General features: G+C 49.3%; 1 protein-coding gene across 50 annotated transcripts in view; it reads right to left on the reverse strand.

Moving 5' to 3' along the window:
- The window catches only part of LOC132909431 (cell adhesion molecule Dscam2), a 56,410-nt gene that overhangs the window by 13,891 nt on the left and 17,620 nt on the right, over positions 1 to 24,899 (reverse strand). For 7 of the 50 annotated variants that reach the window (XM_060964224.1, XM_060964221.1, XM_060964219.1 and 4 more), the window contains exons 7-11: positions 22,542 to 22,674; positions 11,388 to 11,824; positions 11,040 to 11,296; positions 10,647 to 10,959; positions 6,458 to 6,775 (exon numbers count right to left, since the gene is read on the reverse strand). In XM_060964224.1, the coding sequence (XP_060820207.1) occupies positions 6,458 to 6,775; positions 10,647 to 10,959; positions 11,040 to 11,296; positions 11,388 to 11,824; positions 22,542 to 22,674 (1,458 nt within the window). Of the gene's footprint in view, positions 1 to 447; positions 736 to 1,195; positions 1,487 to 1,699; positions 1,994 to 2,289; positions 2,584 to 2,937; positions 3,229 to 4,212; positions 4,504 to 4,802; positions 5,091 to 5,362; positions 5,654 to 5,854; positions 6,140 to 6,457; positions 6,776 to 8,183; positions 8,478 to 8,759; positions 9,054 to 10,646; positions 10,960 to 11,039; positions 11,297 to 11,387; positions 11,825 to 13,855; positions 13,977 to 14,633; positions 14,764 to 14,938; positions 15,066 to 15,876; positions 16,001 to 16,142; positions 16,267 to 16,633; positions 16,755 to 16,844; positions 16,966 to 17,016; positions 17,141 to 17,207; positions 17,332 to 17,378; positions 17,503 to 17,730; positions 17,855 to 18,150; positions 18,275 to 21,081; positions 21,206 to 21,325; positions 21,450 to 21,986; positions 22,111 to 22,541; positions 22,675 to 23,002; positions 23,130 to 23,204; positions 23,329 to 24,899 lie in introns of all 50 variants that reach the window. The other 43 variants (XM_060964226.1, XM_060964246.1, XM_060964245.1 and 40 more) reach the window with 37 other exon arrangements.

Consider the following 24,899-nt stretch of genomic DNA (forward strand, 5'->3'; position numbering starts at 1 on the left):
ACGAAGGAACGGGAGAAAATAGACGTTTCGTTTTAGCGGGAATGATTTAACCGCGACGAGAATTCGGCCACGGGTTCCGTGACACAAGGCTTGTTTCAATACGATCGCGATTTTTAACGAAACGATTTCGAACGCGATTATCCTTGGATTTCGAATTGGCCGTGGCTAATGCGAGAACTTGTCTTCGTGTTATTCGTGAGTCCGGAAGAAAAATAGAAATAAACGTATGTGAAGATAAATTTAATCCCGGAAAAGAAAAAGAAAGCAAAAAAGTACAAAAAAGTGGACAGGTCTTTGTAACGTTACACAAGCAAGGAAAAATGTACTGCTACTGGAGAAGTGGTCGAAGGAAGCTGGATATTCTTCAGAGGAACAAGACAAGAACATAGGTGTGCGACTTTCGAACAAGATCTATCTTATTGGTATAGATCTTTGATTTTTAAGCACCGTTGACAATCAGATCGGCCGAGAGCTCGTGCCTTCCGGCAAGGTTTTCCGCGATACACGTGTACGTTCCAGCGTGTGTCGCCTGGACGGATCCTATGCTGAGTATGGCACCCCGTCCGCCGAGATCCACGATTGAGATTCCAGAGTGCGGCGAAATCGCATGACCGTTTAAGGTCCAGCGAAGCTTCAAGGGTTGATCGCCCTCGACCACGGCGCACGGTACCGTTACTACTTGACCCGAGTTAAGCGGTTTTTCGCCGAACGTGAACGGCAATAATTTCGGAATGACTGGAAAGAGAAAAAAACTGAAAGGAACAAAAGTCTGCGTTGGCCGCCGCGTCACGGTCAGCCTGTGCCAGCAGTGCCACGGTCACGCAACCGTGCACGTAGCTATCCGATCAAAGAAGAATATTCTCTCTCTTCCTCTTTCTCACTCTCTCGCGATTCGCATCCACATCTCTCGAATTACTTCATTCGCGAATTACGTGTCTCGCTTCCTTGCATCGCTTAATTCACACGGTAGACAGACGATGTTCGACAGAAGAAGAAAATCAACTAAAACAAAACACCAAAAATACGGTAGAACCGAGAAAACGAGAAAAACAAGCGAAACGAAAAATAGAAAAATTCCGAGTAATCGTGATATCGATAGGAGGATGCCAGGAATGGATGGAAAGAGTTTAGTTGGCACTAGGGAAATAGAGACGGGGAATATCAGGGTGTGGAAGTTTCGTCGACAAACGTGTACCGTTGACGTCCAATTTGGCCGAATGTGAGGTCGATCCAGCCGCATTCGAAGCAACGCAGGTGTATTCTCCGGCATGTCTCGCAGCTACGGACTCGATTGTCAGTTGCTTGACGCGTTTCCCGGAGTTAGACACGATCACGTCCATTCGATCGGATCTGATTTGCTGGTTATCGAAAGTCCAAGTGATCTCCAGAGGAGAGTCGCCTTTGGTCACCACGCACTGTACGGAAACCAAGTCTCCGGCGTTCACGGGCTCGTCGCCAAAGGAGATCGGCGCGATCTGCGGAGAGACTATGAGACGAACAACCACATAGAAACTGTCGATGGAAGAATTTGAAAGCGTGACGATCTCTTGCGAGCCAATATATCCACGAGAAAAATAAAAACAAAGGGACCGAAGACAATGCGGTCTCACGCGTGTAATAGCAAGGGTTGAGGATCAACTTTGGGAAAGTTTCGATGGGAGATCGTGCGAGATGCCTTAATGGTATAATTGCGTAGTACCGTTCACCGATAATACTGCCGAACGGCTGACGGATCCCACCAAGTTGCTCGCAACGCAAGTATATTCGCCTGCGTGGTGCGCGGTGACGGATTCGATGATTAGAAGCGAAGTCTTTTTCCCGCTTTTCGTGACGGTTATATCCGGATGGCTAGCGCGTGTAATCGGTTCTCCGTTCAAACTCCACCGTATCTCGATAGGTGGGTCACCTTTCAAGATGCTACATACTGTTGAAATTTGTTCACCCCAATTGGCTGGTTCTTCGTTGACAGAGAATGGCGCGATCTGTGGAGCGACTAGAAACAATATCCGATAGCCATTTCAGTTCTTTTCGATTCACGGATACTCGTCTCGGTCAGTCTTGTATGTCCACGTTACACAAATGTAGGAAAACCAGGAAAGAAATGGTAAAAAGAAGTTTAAGAAAAGGTACAGGAAGAGACAGGACGGGAGTGGCTTTCACGTTAAGTCAGGAGAAAGGAGATAGTCTCAAAGTTTTCACGGACGCGTGCTAGTGAATGGGAATGATAGCAGTTTCGTTCGTATCTATTGCATGACACAGCTCATGGAACGTTTTCGTGCATTTCTGTACCATTGACGGCCAAGGAAGCCGAATAGCTCGTCGCTCCAGCTGCGTTCGAGGCTGTGCAAGTATATTCCCCAGCGTGTCTGCCACTCACGGCTTCGATGGTCATCAGACTGACTCGCTTTCCAGTGCTTTGTATCGTGATATCACCGTGATTCTTGTTAGTGATAGGCTCTCCGTTCAAAGCCCACGCTACTTCGATAGGTAGGTCACCCTTTACAACGGTGCAAACCGCCGAAACTGCTTCTCCCCAATTCGCGGGTTCGTCACTGATCGTAAATGGCGCGATCTGTGGCGCGACTGAAACGTTTACACAAGATCGATGAGCATGCGACACTATCCGAGAATCTCATAATCGTCCGCGTTAACCTAATTAACGACCACAGGAATTGATACGATTCTGTCGGCGAATCGATCGATCGTCCTATCTCCTAGCTGTTTAATCGTTCGTGGCGAGTTCGCGAGTTTCAGTGGCGAAACTGCCCCAACGTCCCCCGTGTACACACGACAATACATAGGACGGATCTGAATAAGCTGCTGAATATAGGTAGATGAGTGGAGGGATGAAAAAGGAAGGTCCCAGCTTTCCCGTCGTCTAAACGAAAGAAAGTCTGAACAGACGTGCGCCGGTCTACACATATGCGTGCGTATTACCGTTCACAGCTAACATCGCCGTATGGCTCGAGGCTCCAGCTTTGTTCGACGCGGTGCAAGTGTACTCTCCCGCGTGTCTTGCGGCCACGGCATCGATCGCCAACACGCTCAGCCGCTTGCTCTTCGTGATCGTGTACTGATCGGTTCTCTCGGGATCGATCGACACGCTGTTGAACGCCCAGGATATGTCCATCGGGAAGTCTCCCTTCAGGATCGAGCAGGTCGCCGAGATCGCTTCGCCCGAGTTCACCGGCTCGTCGCCAAATGTAAATGGAAAGATCTGCGGTGCAACTGAGAAACGAGCGCCGCAAAGGTGTTAACCGATCGCGAAATTCGACGTGGGAATATGCATCTTTCGTCGAGTCGCCGGTTTCTTCGTTCTCTCGTTCTTACTCGTACGGGAAAACACAGGCAAACACAGGGTTCCAAGGAAACGGATAAAAGGCAGAGGATTACCGATAGATACGACAAGTGCAACGATATAGCAATTGTTTCGATATCTTATAGGCGAGGCTTATGTGCAAAACGAGTTTTGACGTGCAAGCGTGCTTGTTTAGATAGGTACCGTTCACGGCCAGAGTCGTCGAGTGGCTGACGTTTCCAGCTCTGTTCGTCGCGACGCACGTATACTCGCCCGCGTGTCTCGCTGCCACGGACTCGATGCTCAGTGCGCTCATATGTTTATTGATCCTCGTGATAGTAATGTCCGGATCGTTGAAACCTATCACCCTATCGTTAAACTTCCAAACGATCTCTACCGGAAAGTCGCCTTTCATAATCGAACAGGTAGCCGAGACCATGTCGCCCGAGTTAGCTGGTCCGTCACTGATCGAGAATGGCCCTATATGCGGCGTAACTACAAGGACATGGAAACTTTGTTTAGCATTCATGGACCACGGCATGCTGATTAATGGCTATCGATTCAACCAGCTGCGTCACGATCCCGTGAATGTTTGCTAGAGGTTTAGAGACGCTTCACCTCGCGAGAACAGTTATACGGCCGAGCCATCGCGTCGAGGCGAAACAGATCGATAATTCCTGTTGCGGTCTCGTTGGAACACCGATGAAGAATTCATTCGATAAACGAAAGCAACACGCGCATGATATCAACGATATATGTGATACACGATGCGACGAATCTCCTCTTCTCTTCGACAGGTTGGATCGAGGAGAACGTGTAAGGGCGATAGAAGGTTGCGTGCATGCATGAAACAAAAAGAAAACAGTGAGACTAGAGAGGAATGGAAGAAGAGAAAATACGGGATGTCGTTGTACCGTTCACAGCGAGAGATGCGGAATAACTCGTTCCACCGGCTGCATTGCTGACAGAACACGTGTATTCTCCCGCGTGTCTGGCTGTCACAGCGTCGATCGTCAATACGCTGACACGCTTGCTGGTATTTACTATCGATATATCGTAATGGTTACGCGAAATCGGCTCGCCGTTCAGGGCCCACTCGATCTGGATCGGGTGATCCCCTTTCAGTACCGTGCACGTTGCGGTGACGGTGTCCCCCCAATTCGCTGGTCCCTCTCCGATCACGAATGGCATGAGTTCCGGTGCAACTGCGGTCAGCATAATACGCCTGAGATGTTTAATTCTTCGTATAAAGCGAGTAACAAATGGAACGACCCTTCCTAAGAATGACGAATTTATCAGCAGGATATCTGATCAATGACAACGATGTAATCCTTTTTTGAAATAAAAAAAAAAGCAACCAGAGGAGTTAGGAAGGGTACGATGATTGAAACAGTCGACGATGGAAATGGAAATCGGATACAGAGGGAAGCTATTTGACCGAGTATCGTGCATGCATCGAGAAAATAAAGCAAACTGAATGGGGAGTAAGGAACACGTATTGTACCATTCACGGCCAAAGTCGCGGTGAAACTCGTTCCACCGGCGGCATTGCTGGCCATGCAGGTATATTCCCCGGCGTGACTCGCCGTCACGGCGTCTATCGTCAGCAAACTGACACGCCGGCTGGTCGCGATCGATATATCGGAATAATCGTGGGAGATCGGTTCACCATTGAGAGCCCATTCGATCTGAATCGGAGAATCACCCTTCAACATGGTGCAGGTTGCGGTGACCGTGTCTCCCCAGTTTGCTGGTTTCTCACTGATCACGAACGGAGCTATCTCGGGGGCAACTAAGAGGAATAAAGAATCCTTAATTGTCTAATTGTTTCGTTCTCTATTGTCCTCGAGTACCACGACTCGATTACCAATTTATAACCACATGTGATAGTACCGGTCTAAATTTTGGATATCATTCGTTAGAGGATCGATACGTTTCGTTCGAGAGAAATTCCAAGCCTCAACCACCGACACCGACTGGGAGGCAGCGAGGAAACAGTGATGACAGTCAAGGAGTGCAAAAGAGGGAAATGTATCGGAGAACATCTCTGTTGAGGAAAAGTACCATTGACAGCCAGGGTAGCCGAATGACTGGTCGCTCCAGCTTTGTTGGACGCCGAACACGTGTACTCTCCCGCGTGTCTCGCGGCCACGGACTCGATGCTGAGGATGCTATTCTTTCGCGTGGTTGCCAGAATGTTAATATCCGAACGATCACGGCCAATTGGTTCGCCGTTCAGAGCCCACGTGATCTCGATTGGTAAATCACCCTTGAGGATGGCGCACACCACGGAAATCGAGTCGCCCCAATTCGCCGGCTCCTCGGTGATTACGAACGGAGCTATCTGCGGTGCGACTGTAACCGAGTACTTTACCAGTTTCCGTGGTTCGTGAGAAAACGAACGTTGCTGGAATGAGTTCACGCGACCCCTTCGATCGCTCGCCACGATACGAAATAGCGGAAGCGGTACGTGGGATTGCGATGAACGAGAGGATTAAAAGGGGATGAAGATCAAGGTTTCTCTATATCTGTTTCGGGTGTGTCTACTGTAGGTACCATTCACTGTCAATTCCGCCGAATAGCTGGTGGCACCGGCTGCGTTCGAGGCAACGCAGGTATACATTCCCGCATGACTCGGACTGGCTGAATCTATGGACAGCAGGCTGTTCCTTTTCGTGGTAGTGACGGATATCCGATGACTCTCGTCGATGGGCATACCGTTCAACGCCCAGCTGATCTCGAGCGGGGAATCCCCGTTGACTACGGTGCAGACAGCCGATACGGAATCGCCCCAATTCACAGCCTTGTCGGCCATTTCGAACGGGGCAATGCGTGGCGGTACTGTCGACGTGATAACAACGCTAGATGGATAGGTCGAACGTATCGATGTACACGTATCGTTCGATGAAAAAAAAAAAAGAAAATACGCGACCGTCGTTAATATGGATGTACGACGAGATAATTATCGAACTCTTTAAGGAACGTTTTACGACACGAGGAAAGAACCGTAAGATGTTGACACGAAGAATTTGTCTCTCGACGTTCACCTCCATCCTCAGTGGCACCTACGAGATCGATGACGCATACCCCCGGTGTAGTACACGGCCGACCAATCACCCAATCGGTTCACCCAATCGTCCTAAATTCATCAAAGCGTACCGTTCACTGACAGAACCGACGTGTGCGTAGCGGATCCGGCTGCGTTGATCGCGGTGCACGAGTAGTCGCCCGCATGTCTTGCGGCTACCGAGTCTATCGTCAGGGTGCTGATCCGTTTACTACTTCTGGTCACGACGATGTCAGGAATGTCGTAACTGTGGTCACCGGACACGCGTCCGACATCGATAGACCTACCGTTCAGTGACCACACGATCTTCACCGGCAAATCGCCTTTGATCACGGCGCACTGAACGGTGGCCATATCTCCCGCGTTGGCAGCCTCGTCACCGAACGTGAACGGCGCTAACTGCGGTCCTACTGCAAGTTACAAACAACCTTTGAATCACGCGTAGGAGCTTCCGGAGCAGGACACAGGTTCGGAGTTTTTACATCCCGGTTGATCGAAGCGCGAAAACAATCGCGTACCACGAACGACGCGTTGGAGCTGTCGTTTTGATCGAGGATGACGGTGCGTAGACTAGAACGGCTACGAGGTGTTCGAGGAGATTTAAAGGAGGTGGATAGAAAACGGTAGACAGAACTGTAAAAAAGCAATACGAAAACAAGTGAAAGAAACATGGACCATCGTCTCGCTGTATCTGCGGGATGGGCCGTGTCCTTACCTGCCGTCGTCTCTGACGATAATCTTACCTTGTCTTCGTACGCGAGGATCGAGACATTCGTTCGCACATCGTTCGATCATCGGCACGACGACGGCAGTGATCTTCTGATAAACATTATTACACTATGAAGATTACTGCGGAAAACAAGAAGTTACGAGAGAAGATACTGAGAGTGTACAAAGCTATTGAAGAACGCGCCGACCGATTATTCGAGGCAAACGTTGCAGTAAAAATATAATTAAAACGAGAGAAAAAATTAGCGGCAAAGTTCGTAGAACGATCAACGTTTTAAACGTAAAAGTTCGTCGGACAAAAGTGGAGCGTACATTAAAAAAGAACGACCCACATTCGTCGAAACTTTTCTCGCTATATATCCGCGGTACCGATCGATCTCCCCTTGAATGGTCGGCGCGCCCTTTAATAGGCCGTTTATAGTCGCAAAGTTAGTAAATTCGTATAGTCGAGGGGGATACCGTTGACCGAGAGCACGGCGGTGTGACTGTCGGATCCGGCGGCATTAGACGCGATGCACTTGTATCTTCCAGCATGCCTCGCCGCCACACTGTCGATGCTCAAGAAGCTGACCCTCTTATTAATTATGATATTAATGTCCGGTCTGCTCGAGTCTATCGGGCTGTCGTCGAACGTCCACGTCAAATTCACCGGGAAGTCGCCTTTGACGATCGTGCAAGAGACTGACAGCATCTCGCCGGAGTTGAGCGGATCGTCGCCGAAAGAGAACTGGAGGATCTGTGGCGCGACTGCGTGAGCGACACGGCAGCATGGACGAAAGGTAGAGGCGTGAGAAACAAACAGAGTCAGAATGGGTTCGAAGAGGGACGCGTTCTCTGGATGCCTCCTACGAGACGAACATTGCATCCCCCTAACGGGAAGCTCCGCTCGCAGCCGCGTATTTACAGATCCGAGCGTCGATCGTACGAAAGGATGTAAGAAAGGACGGTTAACGGTTATAAACGGGAACGATCGAGAAGGATAGACAGAAGGAGAAGAACGAATGCCTTAGTAGGAAGAAAAGAAGACGATGACAACGAAGGAACGCAAAGATGTGTTCGGTTACGTGCGAAGGGGTCGTACACATGTACCGTTTACAGTTAGCTGAGACGAGTGTGTGGTAGCGCCAGCACGATTCGACGCGGAACAAGTATATTCTCCAGCGTGTCTTGCCGCGACCGACTCGATAGTTAGAACGCTGTTTTTCTTGTTCGTACTCCCTATGACGACGTCGGATCCGTGGTGGCTGTCGATCGGAGTCCCGTTAAACGCCCAAGATATCTCGAGAGGCTGATCGCCCTTCGCCACGGAGCATGTCACGGAGACTAATTCGCCCCAGCTGGCGGGCTCGTCGCCGAATGCAAAGGGTAGTATCAGCGGAGCAACTGGAAAACATGACTAGAAGAGTCGAAGCGAGGAGGAACGAGTGTCGATTCGCGTGCAACGCTTTTACCATCGATCCTAGTTGTTTAAACGACGCGACGCGACGTTAGGGTTGGTATGGCGGTGGAGTTAACGCTAACACGCAATGGGAGAAAGGTTTTTTTATGACGGAAACTGGTTGTAAAATGGAAAAATGCGAGGAATAATCTGTCACAGTGAAAGCATAGTTCGCAAGAATACAGAGAAAGGGAAAAGGGTGGCGAGGGTTGAAGTGGAAATCGTACCGTTCACCGTTAAGGTTGCCGATCGACTGACGGAACCGGCGAGATTCGATGCCGAGCAGGCGTACTCTCCGGCGTGTCTTGCAGAGACACCATCGATGATAAGGGTGCTCAGGTGTTTGCTGATTCTCGTGATAGTGATACTAGCATCTTTCGACGTGTCGATCGGCACGCCGTTGAACGCCCACGATATATCCATGGGCATATCGCCCTTCAAGATCGAGCAAGGTACGGACACGGAGTCTCCCGAGTTGGCGACCTCGGCATTGAAAGCGATCGGTAGAAGCTGCGGGCCAACTGAAGTCATCGTACAATTAGAATCGGGTCTCATCGCATGCACACAGTCCTATGGATCTGATTGCGGCGCAATGATCGTCGTTCGTATCATGAAGCAACGATAGCGTTCTAGATCTCTCGAAAGCGAACGTTTCGGCCAGAGGAGATCGTTGGGATTCTCAATGCAGGAGATTACAGATCAGGATACAAAGAGGGACTTCGCTACGGTGCTTGCCAGGATTGTGCAGAAAACGAACGAAACGAAAGAAGAAGAAAAAATAAAGACGAGAAAGTGTATCATATTTCTCTAGGAACGGATGATAGTCCCGAACCATTGACGGTGAGTGTGGTCGAATGGGACACAGTTCCAGCCGCGTTTTCAGCGGTGCAAACGTACTCCCCCGCGTGTCTCGCGGTGATGACTGAGATCATGAGCATGCTAACGCGATCCGCGACCTTCTTCGCAAGTACGCCGGAGGAACCGCCCATCTCTTCTCCGGGATAGCTCCAACGTATGTTCAAAGGCAGGTCACCGGTCGGTACGATACACTGCAGGTTTGCGAATTCTCCAGCGTTCATGGGTAGCTTCGTGAACGAGAACTGCTGTATCGTGGGCGGCACTGAGGGTGGAGGATCGATGTATGGACGTGTAATGACAGGTCGCGAGCGTATGTACGTGATTGTGTACGTGTCGTACGTCACGTGTACTGACGTGTATATGTCGATGGGTTGGCTTCGCTTCGTGGTTCTTTTAATTTACAAAGCGGGGAACAACAAAAATTCGTTTACATGGAAACGTAGATCGATCGATAGCGAACGATAGAAAACGATTCGCGTTGACGAAGCCAACCCATTGGCTGTTAATATACGTTCAGAGACACGGTACTCTGTGGAGCAGCGGTTGCTATGCGTGGTGGACGCGCGAAGAGAGAACAATTCTGACAAGAATGCACTAGATTTCTTACGGTCGATCGTTGGCCACCGCCATACCAACTTCCCACATTCCAACGAAAGCGCTCGTGCCTCTTTTCGAGACGTTCCCATTTTACGTGCGATTAAAGTGTTCGTGAAATCTGCAACGAGGTCGTCGTCCGTGTGCGTGTCCGCGTCCGTGTCCGTATGCGACAATTCTCGAATCGCGATCCACCGGCTTTTTTTCACGGTTCTACGTTACATAGTTCTCACGATTCTCGATTTTCGGCCGAGATACTCGATTGCACCTAATTTAGCCTTTATCGACATCGTCGACAAATGCCAGGATTCGCTGAAAGAGTCGTCATTAGAGTTGTAAGACAACGTCGAACGCTATCGTACATAACGTTCGTCGAATCGTCTCTCATCACCTGAAAAGAACGTTTTACGCAGGATCCCGATACGCTTTACCGATTGCTCCCGATTATACAATCTTTACTTTAAAAAAATAAAAAAAAATCTTAATTCGTAATAAACAAAATATTTTATATCGTATATCTTGTAAAAGTGTGATCGAAACATTTACTCGTCATAATATCGCGTCTCTGTTCAAATTTCGAGATTACTCGTACTTCAACTACACGCGATAATCGAAGTTCGCGAAATTGATCCTAAAGGTAGATAAAGAAACTTGGAACTTACCCATAACTTGAACTTCCAATGTTCCCCTTGCGCTGTAGCCTTGAGCGTTGCGTGCAACACAGGTGTAAGTAGCCTGATCGCTCATTCTCTCGACGTTCTCAATGATAAGCGTGCCATTAGGGAAGACCTTCTGTTTCCTGTTGATCGGCAAAACTCTGGTGTCTCTCTCCCATACGATGCTTTCGATCGGATATCCGGCTACTGGACAGGTCACGCGAAGAGTTTCACCAGCAACGATAGCCTTTTTGTCCATGTGACGAATGAAGGGCAGACCATAGACATTAAGACGCGCAGAATGTTCAGCGGATCCAACCTGTAATCACCAAATTATCCCATCATTACCATCCTTCGTTCTTCTTTATTTTTTCAAAAGAAGAAAGTGACTCTTCTTACCTTTGAAGCGGCAATGCATTTGTAGAGTCCACCGTCGTTTGTATGAATGCTGGAGATGTTCAAATGAGAAACCACGTCGCCGTTCACCGTAACGTATTGTCCTACTTGAAGCCTCTCAGTGTTGGATAGCCGTTTGCCATCGAGTTCCCAGGTGATCTCAGGAGTTGGGTTTCCGCTGGCGACACACTTGAGGAACATGCTGGGTCCAGGTTGAAGAGTCTCCTCGGCGAAGGCCTGGCGAATCTGCGGGGGTTCGACTGTGGATGTAAAAACATTTGCAATCAAAACCGCCTCTTAAAAATGTGAACTACGAGTCATAGACTCGAATTCCTTAAAACCAAAACTCACATCGTCCACCAAGTTTCAGTTCAGCGGTTGCCTGAGCGCTTTCTTGATCGTTTCTAACAAAACATTGGTACATTCCCTTATCCTCCTTCTTGACGCTGTCGATTCTGAGCACGGGTTCTTCCAGTCCAAGGGGTTTGCCATCCTTCAGCCAGGAGATAGTCTTGATCGGATTTCCTCTGACGTTGCACGTGAAAGTAGCTGGTCTTCCAAAGTCGATAGTCTGTGTGTTAGGTTCGATTTCCGCTGCCAATGGTGCTGTTACAGTCAACACGGTCTCCACGCTTTCACCGCCGACGGAGTTGTTCACGATGCACAGATATTTGCCAGAATCTTCGACACGAGCCTCACGAATGATCAGTGTTCCGCTAACTTGACGAACGCGCTCATTGAGTTGGACAGGTTGACGACGAGAGGAGCCTTCGATGAACTTGTACCATCTGAAACGACAGGATGAAAGGGGATTGTTTTCGCAAGTCGGCTGCTGGAACGAGGCGCTTTCGTGGCGGATCGATTCTCATACAAAATGAAAGAGATGAAACGAAGCCAATGGAAACATTTTGCCCGTTCAAAGGTCGAAACGTTCGATCCGTGTGAATAGGAAGAAACGCGATCGCGTGATGTTGGCGGAGAATGCATTCCAGCGAAGATCGACACGAGGTACGATCAGGTCGATACGCGACGTTTCTGTTCGCTTCGTTCCATGCTGCTTTTATTTTCCATTTTCCATATAGGCAGGGCTTTGGGCGTCTCTGGGCGCGGGCTTCTGTCTCTACTGATGGCTCATTAGCGCGTGTCTCGCTACGACACGAGTACGCAAACTTAATGAAAAAGAGAGCTTCAACAACAGCTGGAGCGTAAATAGCGGTCGTAAAGCAGAGCAGGTCGGGAAACGGAGGGAATGAAGGCTGGCAGCGACAACTTCGTTACGGCCGAAAAACAAAAAATGCGCAAGAGAAGCATCGGTTTCGTAGCCCGTACACACACGCCGAGACCTCAGAGCCGAAATGTATATCGTATGCCTAAGGGAGAAAGTGAGAAGGCGATCGCCGTGGAGTCAAGAACGTAACTGGGACGCTGTGTGCGTCGTCCTTACACTCGATCTTCGCCACGAGTTGACTGACAATTTACGATCACCGGAATGGATTAGAGGCGAAAGAACTTAACAACAGAAAGAAACGGACGACCGGGTTAAAATTAAGAAAAATCTACTCCAAGATCGGGATGGATCGTGTTAAAAACTGCTTAACGAAATCAAAATAAGCTTCCACACCACTCGTGTGTGAATAATGTACAGCGAATCACGGGAAACTTGTTCCCGTAAACGTAGGAATTGGATCTGGAACGAAGTTGGGAAGACGAACAAGAAAGAGGTTCAGGAAGGCGGTGACAATCGAGCGACACGACGTGTGACAATTGTGCAAGTGGACAACGCGCGAGACATACTACACGAATCATGACGCGCAATCCTGGCAAGTGAGAGAAAGAGAGGGTGTGGGGCAGTGAAATACACGAACGGATGAACGGAAGCACGAAGGTGGCGAGGACTTACCAGCCAGATATCGTGGGACTTATTGGAGGTGTGCAGGTGCTGGGCAACATTGTTCGCCCCATTGATCGGGTGACACCCTCTCGGACCACCCGGATCAGCACCGAGGTTACCGAAGGAGAAGAGGGCCCGCATCCTTTTCAGAGTCGCGCTTCCGTCACCTATCTCGTGGGGTTGCGCCACGGGGTTCCAGTTGGCACTGAAAACCAACATGTCCGATTGGCCCCGGATACGGGATACACAATTTTCGTTTCTTTCTTTTTTTCTTTCTTCCTTCTTAACGAAGATTTATCGTCGATTTTCCCTGTTTTTTCGCTTTGTAACTATCTAAGAGACACGATCACGTTCAGCTTAAATCGAGAACAAAATACAAGATGCGTTAAAGTTGAACGAAACGAGTTGTGGCGCGAGCAAATCACGAGTAAAGAAATCGGTCTCTTACAACAACAAAAATCGCCCTATAATCATCCTTCTTCTCTATTCTAAGCTCGTCTGCCGTTCCTATATAGATAGTTTACGAGAGTGGCCGGCGTTGGATCATCGCTATGCATGCTTTGCCCACTCACTTTTTCCCTTGCTTTTCTCTTTTCGTTCTTTCTTTGCTTTGTTCTTTGTTCGTATTTTCTTTTTTCTTTTTTTTTTTTATTCTCACTCGAGGCTACCTTTGTTCTCGTTCCCCTTATCTCTTATGCTTTACAGCAATTCGTGTCTGCCTCTTATATCTTATTTGTCTCTTATAATTCGCCTCTCTCGTTCTGCCTCTGTCGAACGTCCGACTTCTTGGATTTTTGCGGTACCGCCACCCGACACGGGGTAGAGGGTAAGGATGGAACGCTTCGAAAATAGGATCCGTGCTCTGCGGAGCAAGACCAAACGACCAAACAAAAGAAAAAAAAGAGAAGCTATACGGAATTGTGTGTACCTAGAGATCGGGGCAGGAAAGCCTTGTGCCGCACACGCCAGCGCCAGAGACTCGCCCTCTACCCCGCGGTACTTATTAAGGCCGTCTCCAGTCCCTTTTGGGGCAGTACGACCGGACGGTTCTGGAAGGATATCATTCATTGCCCAGAATAACTAAGTCGTCCTCATTCGTTTCATTCTTTGCTACATTTATTCGTAATTAGATTCATTTCTTTTAATTCGTCGATCGTTACAAAGAGACTCTGCGAGAAAGAGGCTCTTAGTGCATATCGATTCTCTTAGTGGAACTTGCGATCAACTTGGTACTCCTATTACCATTCAGTTAATGCTCCGATCGATTGGTACACACACGTGAGACCCCCTTCTCGCGAAGAATTAAACACGCACATTACGTACCTCGTCCTTCTCCCCAATGGTTAGTATCTTGAGTAGACTATGCTTAAACGTTTCATGCTACTTACCTTGAGAACAAGCTCCTCGACCGGGTAACATGCCTCGCGAAACGCACAGACATCAACTGACTCGACTCATCGACGACGACGACGACAACTTTGGAAACCAGCGGGGGGAACGATAGGGAAACCGCGAGATAATCGGTGGTGTCTACCTTGTCAGAGGTACGGGAAATCCCTGCAGCGCGTGAGTCAGCGCGATATCCTGACCCCTAGCAGCCAAAACCACTTCCCTTTCGAATTTCTTGCCCGAAAAACGCGGAGCTATCTTGGTTGTACCCTCTGAAACGCGATCGTAACGTGTTCCCGAGAACGAAAAAGGAGTACCTTGTCACTGGGACAGGAAATCCCTGAGTCGAGCAGTCCAGAGCCACCACCAATGTCCTTGGAACGTCGACGAGCTTGCCACCCTCGTAACGTTCACCGGCTATACGCGGCGCGACGTTACCTGTCGGCTCTGTAAGCGGCAAGAGAACGCGACTAATTCGGCGCGTGGCTCGCGATTCTCATCTCCGACCACGCGAAACGATGCGAGGAAACGATGGAGAAAAAAGGCTGAGTACCCGAGCAGGATCGCCACCGCCTGAAGCGAGCTCGAAGCCCCTCGTTTACGTTCATACACGTGATCGTACCTGAACGTGGGGGCTGGAAAACCTTGAACAGGACACGGCAGACCCACCGTTCGATCGACTAGGATGTCCCATTTCAGCCCAGTCACTTCCTTGTCCCGTACGTTTGGGCGCACACTACCCCGTGGCTCTGTAATAATTGGGTACGGGGATATGTCGCTTGTCGTCGTTGTCGGACGCGTCATCGATGCACGGCACGTGATCATGTCCCAAAGAAAACGATGGACGTGAAGATAAAGACCGATCGACAAAGGCTAGGACGGAATACGAAAGAGTACCGAACGACGTTGCTCACCTGTACAAAGGCGGCGGACTGGCCTGAGCCTCGCACAGTAACGTCAAAGCTTGGCCCTGGACTTTTGCCAATCCGTCGAATTTCGATCTAGGCGGCAATCGAGGAGGACTACTTCCGACCGGCTCTAGAAAGCAAAACGAGCAAAACATTCAACGCCACCGGATCAATCTATATCTTCACGTTTCTCTCGCGTTCCGTAGTCCATCACCCTAACGATTCGACCGAAGAAACTGCCAAGAATAATCGCGATTCGCGATCGAAGACTTCCTCTCTTTTGCTCGTTCGAGCATACCTGAAGATCGGCAGTGGATGCGCCTGAGCCTGACACAACAGGGCCGTGGCCTTTTGCGCCGGCAAAGAGAAGACCGTTATCTTAGCTGTGGGTGGCACTTTGGGCGCAGCGCCGCTCACAGGCTCTGAATGTAGAGAAACGATATCTCTTAAGAGATCGTCGATAAATACCTATAAGCTGGAAGAGGGTGACCCTGCGCCGGGCAAAGCATCGTTACTGGCGTTGCCACGTAACTGGCGAGAACGTCGTACTTGGCAGTGGACGCGACTCTGGGTTTGGCACCGTTTACAGGCTCTACACAGGCGCCAAATTAAGAGAACCGGTGAATGGACAAGCGAAGATTAGTTCACTGACCTAAACGTGGGAGCAGGGAATGCCTGGGCGTCGCATAGTAAACTGAGCTCAGCACCATTCGCCATCTCGAACGAGTCGGATTTTGCTGATTTCGGGAATTTTGGTGACACCCGACCTGCCGGCTCTGACGTTCATAAAACGTAACAAACGACATTTCTTTATTAACGCTCAAAATGTTCGCCCCGCGTGAATGTGCCACCGCGCCGCCTCGTACTCGCGAAACGCGAAAAGATCAAGAGAAAAGAAAAAAGCAAGCAAAAGATTACCTGTGAGTCGGAGGTGGCGAAGCCTGAGCGGAACACGTGAGCGCGACCGAGGATTTCGCGGCTCTGACATAGGTGACGCTTTTCGCGTCGCTCTGAAAGGCTGGCGCCTTGGATCCCACGGGCTCTAGATCAAATAAACGCGAGACAAAGAGGTCTAAGCGGAGCTGTCATTTACCTGAACGACGGAACTGGGAACCCTTGTGCGGGACAAAGCAACGTCGACGAGCTTCCAGCGGCGCGAATGAACGAATTCACGCGATCGTCGCTCGAGAATTTCGGCCCCTTCGCTCCCATCGGCTCTAGCAATGTAACAATCGTGCAGGTTTGTCAGCTTCGAAGAGCTCGTGTCGACGAAAGCCAAAAAAGAAAAGGACGTCTACCGCTCGGAAGCGGTGTTCCTCCGCATTCAGAGATTTTTGTTTATTCGATAGGCAAAATGGAATTACGAAAACGATCGATAAGAAGGACGAGCTGCTATGTGACTCGAGTACCTGAACGCTGGTACCGGGTGACCCTGCGCTTGGCACTGCACCGCGAATCCCGATGAGGTTTTGGTCTTCTGCCATCGTTTTGCGTCTCCGCTTACGGATGGTGCCTTGCTTTGCACCGGTTCTTCGCCAGGAAAAAACGAAACGCGTGAAAAGGAACGCAAACAAACTGGTCGTAAAATTTGAACCAACATCTCGTTAGTTCGCGATTTACCTGAACGATGGAACAGGGTAAGCCTGCCCTTGGCAGAGGATCACGATGTGCATACCCATGTGCCTCTCCATGAGACTTCCCTTTTCCCCGAGAATCGATGGTGCTTTACTACCAACCGGTTCTATCGGGAAAACAAACGAGCCATTCGTCAACTAACGATCGAACGATTTACCTATAGTTGGGTACAGGATATCCCTGTGCGGGGCACGTCAACACCACGCTGAATATCGTACTGGTCTCTTTCCAACCGCGTTTCATCTCGCCGATCAACGCGGGAGCTTTGCTGCCGATGGGCTCTGACGACACAAAAATTGTGCGAGGTTTCCAAAGTATGAAACGATGCGTGCGTTAACGAAGGTTTACCTAAAACTGGGCACGGGATAAGCCTGCGCCGGGCAGAACAGAACGACCGTCGACTCGTAGGCCTTTTCTTTCCAGCCGCCCTTCAAGTCACCCGTCAACGCTGGCGCTTTGCTTCCCACTGGCTCTGTTTATACAGAGCAGTTCGAAAATATTCGATTAACGAGTGTTTACCTAAAACTGGGCACGGGATGCCCCTGAGCCGGGCACGACAGAACGGCGCTGGACTTCGCTCTCTTCTTCAGCCAACCACCCCTTAACTCGCTCGTAAACGCCGGAGCCTTCGTCCCGATCGGTTCTACGAATTTCATGTATATGTACATGCAGTCAAGAAACGCGTGCGATCGACAAGTTGCATTAACATGTTAGTAAGAACGTTTGTTCAAGTGAAGAATGAATACGGTATGAAGAAGAGTGTTTGATTTAGTCACGACATTCAGTGCGATTGATTAACTATAGAAGACGCGTAGGACAGATGTTAGAATATCACGTGTACATTTTATTTTCGTAAGAATTATAAATTTACCTAAATGAAGGCACGGGATAGCCCTGCGCTGGACAGAATATCACGACACTCGTCTTCGTCTCGACTTCTAACATTATTCCTTTAACGATCCCCATCAATGCCGGCGCTTTGCTCCCGACTGGTTCTAATTAGATGCAAAAGAAGGAAGCCGTGAGCAAGATAATGCTTGCCAACAACTGGCGCAACATTCATTGTACGGTTACGTAATTGGTCTGATGGTACAGGGGGGCCCTGATTAAAAAGGATCAAAGAATCACAGTGCAGCAAGAGGCATCCACGGAGAAAGTAACCGACGAAACTAATCCGGTCCGAACCTGCAGCGCTTTCTCTTCACGGTCTTCGATCGATCTTACCGCGCTCGGCTAACAACCGACCAGTTTCCTTTCTTTCTTTCGGGTTAATTAATACAAAAAGCTTTACCTAAAGGAGGGGACGGGGTATCCCTGCGCGGGGCATGGCAGCACGGTGCTGGATCCAGCTCCTTTTTCCAGCCAAACGCCCTTCACATCCCCCGTGAACGCCGGTGCTTTGCTGCCGACCGGTTCTGACAATGCACACGCGATGAGCGAGGCAGAATTAATTGTTCCACTTTGAATGTCAGAAAAGGGGAGCCCGATGTCGGACAAGTACGGGATGAGGGCAAACGAAAAGAAGGCCAAGGCAACGTAATAGAAACAATCTGGTCCACTAAGTGCTCTTCAGTTTTCACAAACGATTGCCAAATAATGCCGCGCTCGTCCCATGAAATCAACGCGAAGGTCTTTCGCGTTTAAATGAACAACTCTTTTAATTAAAACGTCACTCTGGCTGCGGTAGAGTATGCTCGATGCACGTAAATTAGGAATACTTTAAGGACGAATCAGTTACCTAAAGGATGGCACAGGGTACCCTTGCGCGGGACAGAAGAGAACAACATCGGTGTCCGCTGGATTCTCCATCCATACGCCCTTTACCGTTCCCGTGAATGCTGGCGCTTTGCTGCCAACTGGTTCTAACGAATTACACAGAGATACAGAACCATGCTGTCAGCTCTTTGACTAACACTCAATGATTAATTCAAGAAGTATACCTATAGGATGGAACTGGGAACCCCTGAGCGGGACAAAATAGAGTGAGATCTTGACCGGTGACACGATCGTACCAGGATAGCTTCGCGTCATTCGAGAACTTTGGCTTCTTCGTAGCGACCGGCTCTGTCGGGATTAGGAAAAGCTCGTATGAAGACTGCCTTCGAGTCTACCAGACTAACTACTTTAACAAACTAACCGTATCGAAATATCTTTGTGTTTAAATGAATAGTCGTTTGATTAAAGTATCAACGTAGGCTCTCGCTGCATTACGAAGACCAACGCACGTAGAAATACTTGAAGGAAGAATCATTTACCTAAATGATGGCACAGGGTATCCTTGCGCGGGACAGAAGAACACGACACTGGTGTCCGCTTTAATATCCATGTATCCACCCCTTAAAATTCCCGTGATCGCTGGCGCTTTGCTGCCGACTGGTTCTAACGAATTACACGAAGACACAGGACCATGCTGTGAGCTCTTTGACTAACAACCAATGATTAATTTAAGAAGTATACCTATAGGATGGAACTGGGAACCCCTGAGCAGGACAAAATAGTGTGAGATCTTGACCGACGACGCGATCGTACCAGGACTTCTTCGCGTCGCTCGAAAACTTTGGCTTCTTCGTGGCGACCGGCTCTGTCAGGATTAGGAAAAGCTCGCATGAAGACCGCCTTCGAATCGACCAGATTATTTTACCTATTCGTACATTGCGCGAGTTCTACGGATTTAAATGAATACGAAGCTCGTTTAATTAAAGCGTTATCTTATACTTCCACTACCAGTGGAATAATCGGAGCACGTAGAACACGATCAGGAATATTTTATGGAAGAATCAGTTACCTAAATGATGGCACAGGGTACCCTTGCGCGGGACAGAAGAGTACGACACTGGCATCTCCTTTAGCCTCCATCCATCCTCCCTTCAATGTGCCCGTGAACGCTGGCGCTTTGCTGCCAACTGGTTCTAATCATACAAATACATAGGGCCATGCTGTGAGCTCGACGCTCTTTGACTAACACTCGCCGATTAATTTGAAAGGTATACCTATGAGATGGAACTGGGAACCCCTGAGCAGGACAGAGCAGAGTGAGATCTTGATCACTGGGACGATCGTACGAAGATAATTTCGTGTCACTCGAGAACTTTGGCTTCTTCGTGGCGACCGGCTCTGTCACAGGATTAGCAAAAGCTGGACTGAAGACCGCCTTCGAAACGACCAGACTAACTATTTTACCTAACTATCTCGGATTACCGAACACGATACTCTAGAGGGAGCAAGGTTTGCACCTGACCGTCGTCACTTAATGGACTTACAAAATCATCGTCCCGTAAATAACTAGAAATCTTCGGCAAATTGTTAAGCAACGCGCGATCTCATTCTTTTGCGCAGCTTCGCGAAATGACTAGATATCACGGGACGACGACTCGGCCTAGCGCGATAGTCGATGCCTTTCAATGGGTAATTTAGTACCTGGTTACGGGAACAGGATGCCCCTGGGCGTTACACGCCATGCTCATTTCCGAGCCCTCTTTACGAAGGAAGAAGAACGATTTAACGTCCCCCACAAAAGCAGGCGCTTTGATCCCCATCGGCTCTAAGCAAGGGAAACAACGAAGTCACGCGTAATGCCATTAAAATTTCTAGCCGTTGTTCCTGAGTCCGCCGGACAGGGTTCCCCTTTTTTTTTCTCATCGACTACGTCGCCGACGGTCCTACTTTTCGCGCTACCTTGTGAGAGAGAAGAAAGTAAAAGCGCGCGTTCTTTCGGTCCATGTCATCCAGTTTCGTACCTATAGACAGGAGTTGGGTGGCCTTGAGCATTACACAGAAGACTAATATCCGTGTTTATTCGACGTCCCAACAAGGAGAGTTTTGGATCTCCGGCAAAGGTTGGCGCTTTGCTTCCGACAGGCTCTAAACAACATTGACGCTTGATTATTCTAGCATACACAGCTCTAGTTCGTTGATACCGAACACCGATAGAACGTAGCCGAGCAACAGTACCCGATAACTAATTCAGCTAACCGTTCAACGGTTTTCACGGCTGGAATTTAATCGATATGCCGAACCACGTTGAATTCTTTACCTAGTAGTGGGCACAGGGCTTCCCTGCGCGGCACAAAAAATGGAGATTGGTTGACCCTCGTATCGTCTGATCGTACGGCTCAAATCATCCGACGTTAATCGCGGGGACCTTGCTGCAACCGGTTCTGAAATCGATTGTTTTACATCGCATTCGATCCAGCTGAATTCTCGACTGGCGCGACAGATTTACCTGGTTGTTGGCACTGGGAATCCCTGAGCGCTGCACGCGAGCACCACGCTCGTGCCCTTGCGCCTCGCGTATTTACTCAGACTATCATCGCTGGAGAAGATCGGCGACTTGAATCCAACCGGTTCTACGAAACACACAGCGCTCTCCAGTCTTTGCTTTTCATTGTAAACTATTTTCTCGATAGCGTTTTATAGGAGCAAAAATGTTTTCCAAACGTTCGAAGAAGGTGATGGTGATAAATTACCTGGTGGTTGGCACGGGGAATCCCTGAGCACTGCACGCGAGAACCACGCTCATGCCCTGTCGCCTCGCGTACGCGCTAAGACTGAGATCGTTGGAGAAGATCGGCGACTTGAATCCGACCGGTTCTACGAAAAACACGGAAAGAATATTCCCGACGACGAGCAAAGAACAAAGTGACGAGCTCTACGCGCTAAACATAGGAAACGAGTCGACGAACGATCGCGATTAAAATACGCTGTATTCGATCGTATTTTAAGTGGCATAAACACGTTAAACAAAGCGTGCGATATTTCCGAGCGACACGCGAGATTACCTGGTGGTTGGCACGGGGAATCCCTGAGCGTTGCACGCAAGCACCACATTTATACCCTTGCGCCTCGCATATTTACTAAAGCTATTGTCGGTGGAGAAAATGGGCGACTTGAGTCCAACAGGTTCTGGGGAAAATATCGTGACAACGGGAATTACGTTTCCGATATATAAAACGACTCTGGAAAGCGACGACACAAAGCCGGCGACAGTGTGAAATTAGAATTAACGGACAAGCCGCGGCGAAAGCCAAACGCGAGTCATTCGAAACCGACGTCGTGTCGGAACCATTGGGAAATTGTATCGACCGCGGATTCGCGCGACCGTGTGCTCGCGATTATATATCGTCTCACCTCGAAAGTGGAACAGGGTAACCTTGCACCGGACACGTCAAACACACCGCATCGTTGGTTCTCCCTTCCATAAACTCGACTTTACGAACGTACGGTAGTTTTGGCTTTACGCTGGAGGTAGGCTCTGAGAATCATACGAAAATCCATTTATGCTCGAGAATTCTTACTGACCGTGTGATGGGGACAGGGAATCCTTGTGCAGGACAAGTCATCGACACCGCGTTGGTAGTCGCCGTTGGTCTCACAACCTTTATGTCGGCGTTCGTGAATTTTGGTTTCGCACTGGACACCGGTTCTGACCAAAAGAGCGGTTAGCTGTATACGGCTGAACGACAGGTGGTTCGATTCCCTGACACTGAGACTGGGTATCCCCTCGGCTCGAGTAAAAGACAAACAGAAATGTATCCGGTGAACGTTTACGAGCTATCGTCTATCTTCTCGCGTTCAATCTTCACTCGATTCTTTGATAGGAAGCAAGGTACTTGTCCTATTTACGATAGAAACGTACACTGAAATCGATGCTTCGATCAGATGAAAGCGCAACTTTACGCGTACCTGAAGACCGGAACGGGGAACGCCTGTGCCGGACAGGGCAAAGTCAAAGGCAGCTCGCGTCGCACCGTGTAGGTGGTATATGTGCGCGAATTCTCCGTCATCGGAAATTTCGGCTTCGTGCTGGCCACCGGCTCTACGAGAAGAAACGAATCACCGTCCGCTCTATGCCACTGGGACAGGGTCCTGACAACCATCGCGCTAATTGTTCCTGGTAATTGACTGGCACATTCAGCCAATTGAATCACGATATGATCGAATCCACGGAAAAGAACGAGCAAGCGAAAGGCGATATCGATTAAACTATTCACGTGACGGAAGAACCGCTCTACTGTGAGACAAAGAGTGCTCATTGGCTGCTCGTTGTTTTCAAGGAGGACTAGTTGTTCTAGCGTTACCTGCCGTCGCGAGGATCGCTTCGAACGTTGTGGAAAAACAAACCAGGAGTTTCTCGTACGTTTTACCTGAATGCTGGCACTGGGAATCCTTGAACGGGACACAGTAAGGTGGCAATGGTACCCAGCATCGTGCTAGGGTTCGTCGATTTCACGTCCAGGGCGGTTAATTTAGGTTTCGAGCTCGATAGCGGTTCTGCGGATCACACGAGAAACGAGCCGATCTTTAGAGTGCGACGGTGATCCCTACGTTTCTTCTTCGTGGACTTACTTGAGGACTGGGACAGGATACGCCTGAGCGGGACACTGCAACGTTACGCTCTGAGCTTCCTGGATCTCGAACGTTCGGCTCTTGTCGATCATCGAGAACTTTGGCTTCGCGAAACCGACTGGTTCTAGAAAAAGGGATAACCTCTTGGAAAAGTGGTTTAAACTCGAAGAGTGAAGACTTCGTGGATCTTGTTGCTCGGTCGCGAATATCGTTCCAACTTTCTTCTTCTCGTTCTCGAGAGGACTTGCGCGGAATCCATGGATTCCATTTCGTCAACGTGTCTAATATACTGGGACAGGGTGAGACGGCAGACGGAAGAGAGGAAGAAAACGACGAGACGTCGTCTATTTTTCCTCGTGCCGCGTGGAAGCGTGCACGCTCGACAGATATATCGACCTACCTAAACGTGGCAACTGGAAACGCCTGTGCAGGACAAAGCAACGAGAAGCCTGTGCCTTTCGTTACTCGTAATCCGACGTCGTTCACAGATGGAAACTGTGGCTTGCTGCTCGACGCGGGTTCTAAAAACAGAACGCGAGACCGTGATACGGAGAGGTCGTGTGTAAAGGGGAAGCTATGAAGAGTGTCTTTGAACATGCTGGAATAGGGACTCCCCCTTTTTACTATAGAGCAAGCTAGTTCTTTTCACGGACCCACGATCATACGTGCTTTCCTCCCAAAAAAAGTCGCCGATCTCTGAATAGAGCGAACCGGCATCTATTGAAACGAATCGAAAGCTTATCAAAGTTACGAGAAGCTCTCATTGTTCTCCGATCGTGAGAACTATTTCGCTGCCTACCTATAGATCGGGACTGGAAATCCTTGAGCTGGACACAAAAGGGTGACGCTTTTTAGCGAAGAGGCGCTGAATCGTAGAAGATCGCTTGGACCAGATAATTGTGGACGCGTGCTTGATGCTGGCTCTGATGGAAAAAGTCAAACGATTCGCGAGATGAGAGCCAAGACAGAGAACAGGGGCTGTTACCTGTACGACGGAACGGGAAACCCTTGGGCAGGACACAGCATCGTCATCGCACCACCGAGAATCATTTTGAACGCTTGCAAGTCCGCCAACGACGAAAATTTTGGTCGAGTGCTGGCTACAGGCTCTAAGGAAGATACCAAGAAAAATATGACGCAGGATACGTCCATACGAACCGGGCAAATGATCGCGTCGTTTATCGCGTTATTTTTCATCTGGATAATTTCTTTGATATCGAGCCGCGCATCGATTCGCGTACGTGTTCAACCGACCGACGCCTTGGAAATCGCAAAGTTTCTATACCTGAAGGCTGGAACGGGGAACGCCTGAGCTGGACACATCAAAGTGAGCGGCTGGTCGCAGTGAACCGTGTACGTACGCGAGTTCTCCGTCATCGGGAACTTCGGTTTCGTGCTGCCCACCGGTTCTACGAGAAAACACCTTCGCTACAGACGCGATCGTTGAGTCGATTCTCTTCGTTGCGTGGAACGCCGGGACAGGGCAATCGACCGTCACACCTGAACTTCTTCGACGTTCTTGATCTCTGTTTCTCTATATAAAACGACATTTACGATAGATCTATGAGACAATTCCGCGACCTTATCCCACCTATGCGAAGGAACTGGAAATCCTTGAGCAGGGCACAGGAGAGTCAGAGCGTGTTTGACGGTCGAGACGAATCCACGAGAATTATCCATCGTCGGAAACTTGGG

This window comes from Bombus pascuorum, chromosome 8 (assembly GCF_905332965.1).
Source record: "Bombus pascuorum chromosome 8, iyBomPasc1.1, whole genome shotgun sequence".
In the NCBI taxonomy this organism is placed as follows: Eukaryota; Metazoa; Arthropoda; class Insecta; order Hymenoptera; family Apidae; genus Bombus; species Bombus pascuorum.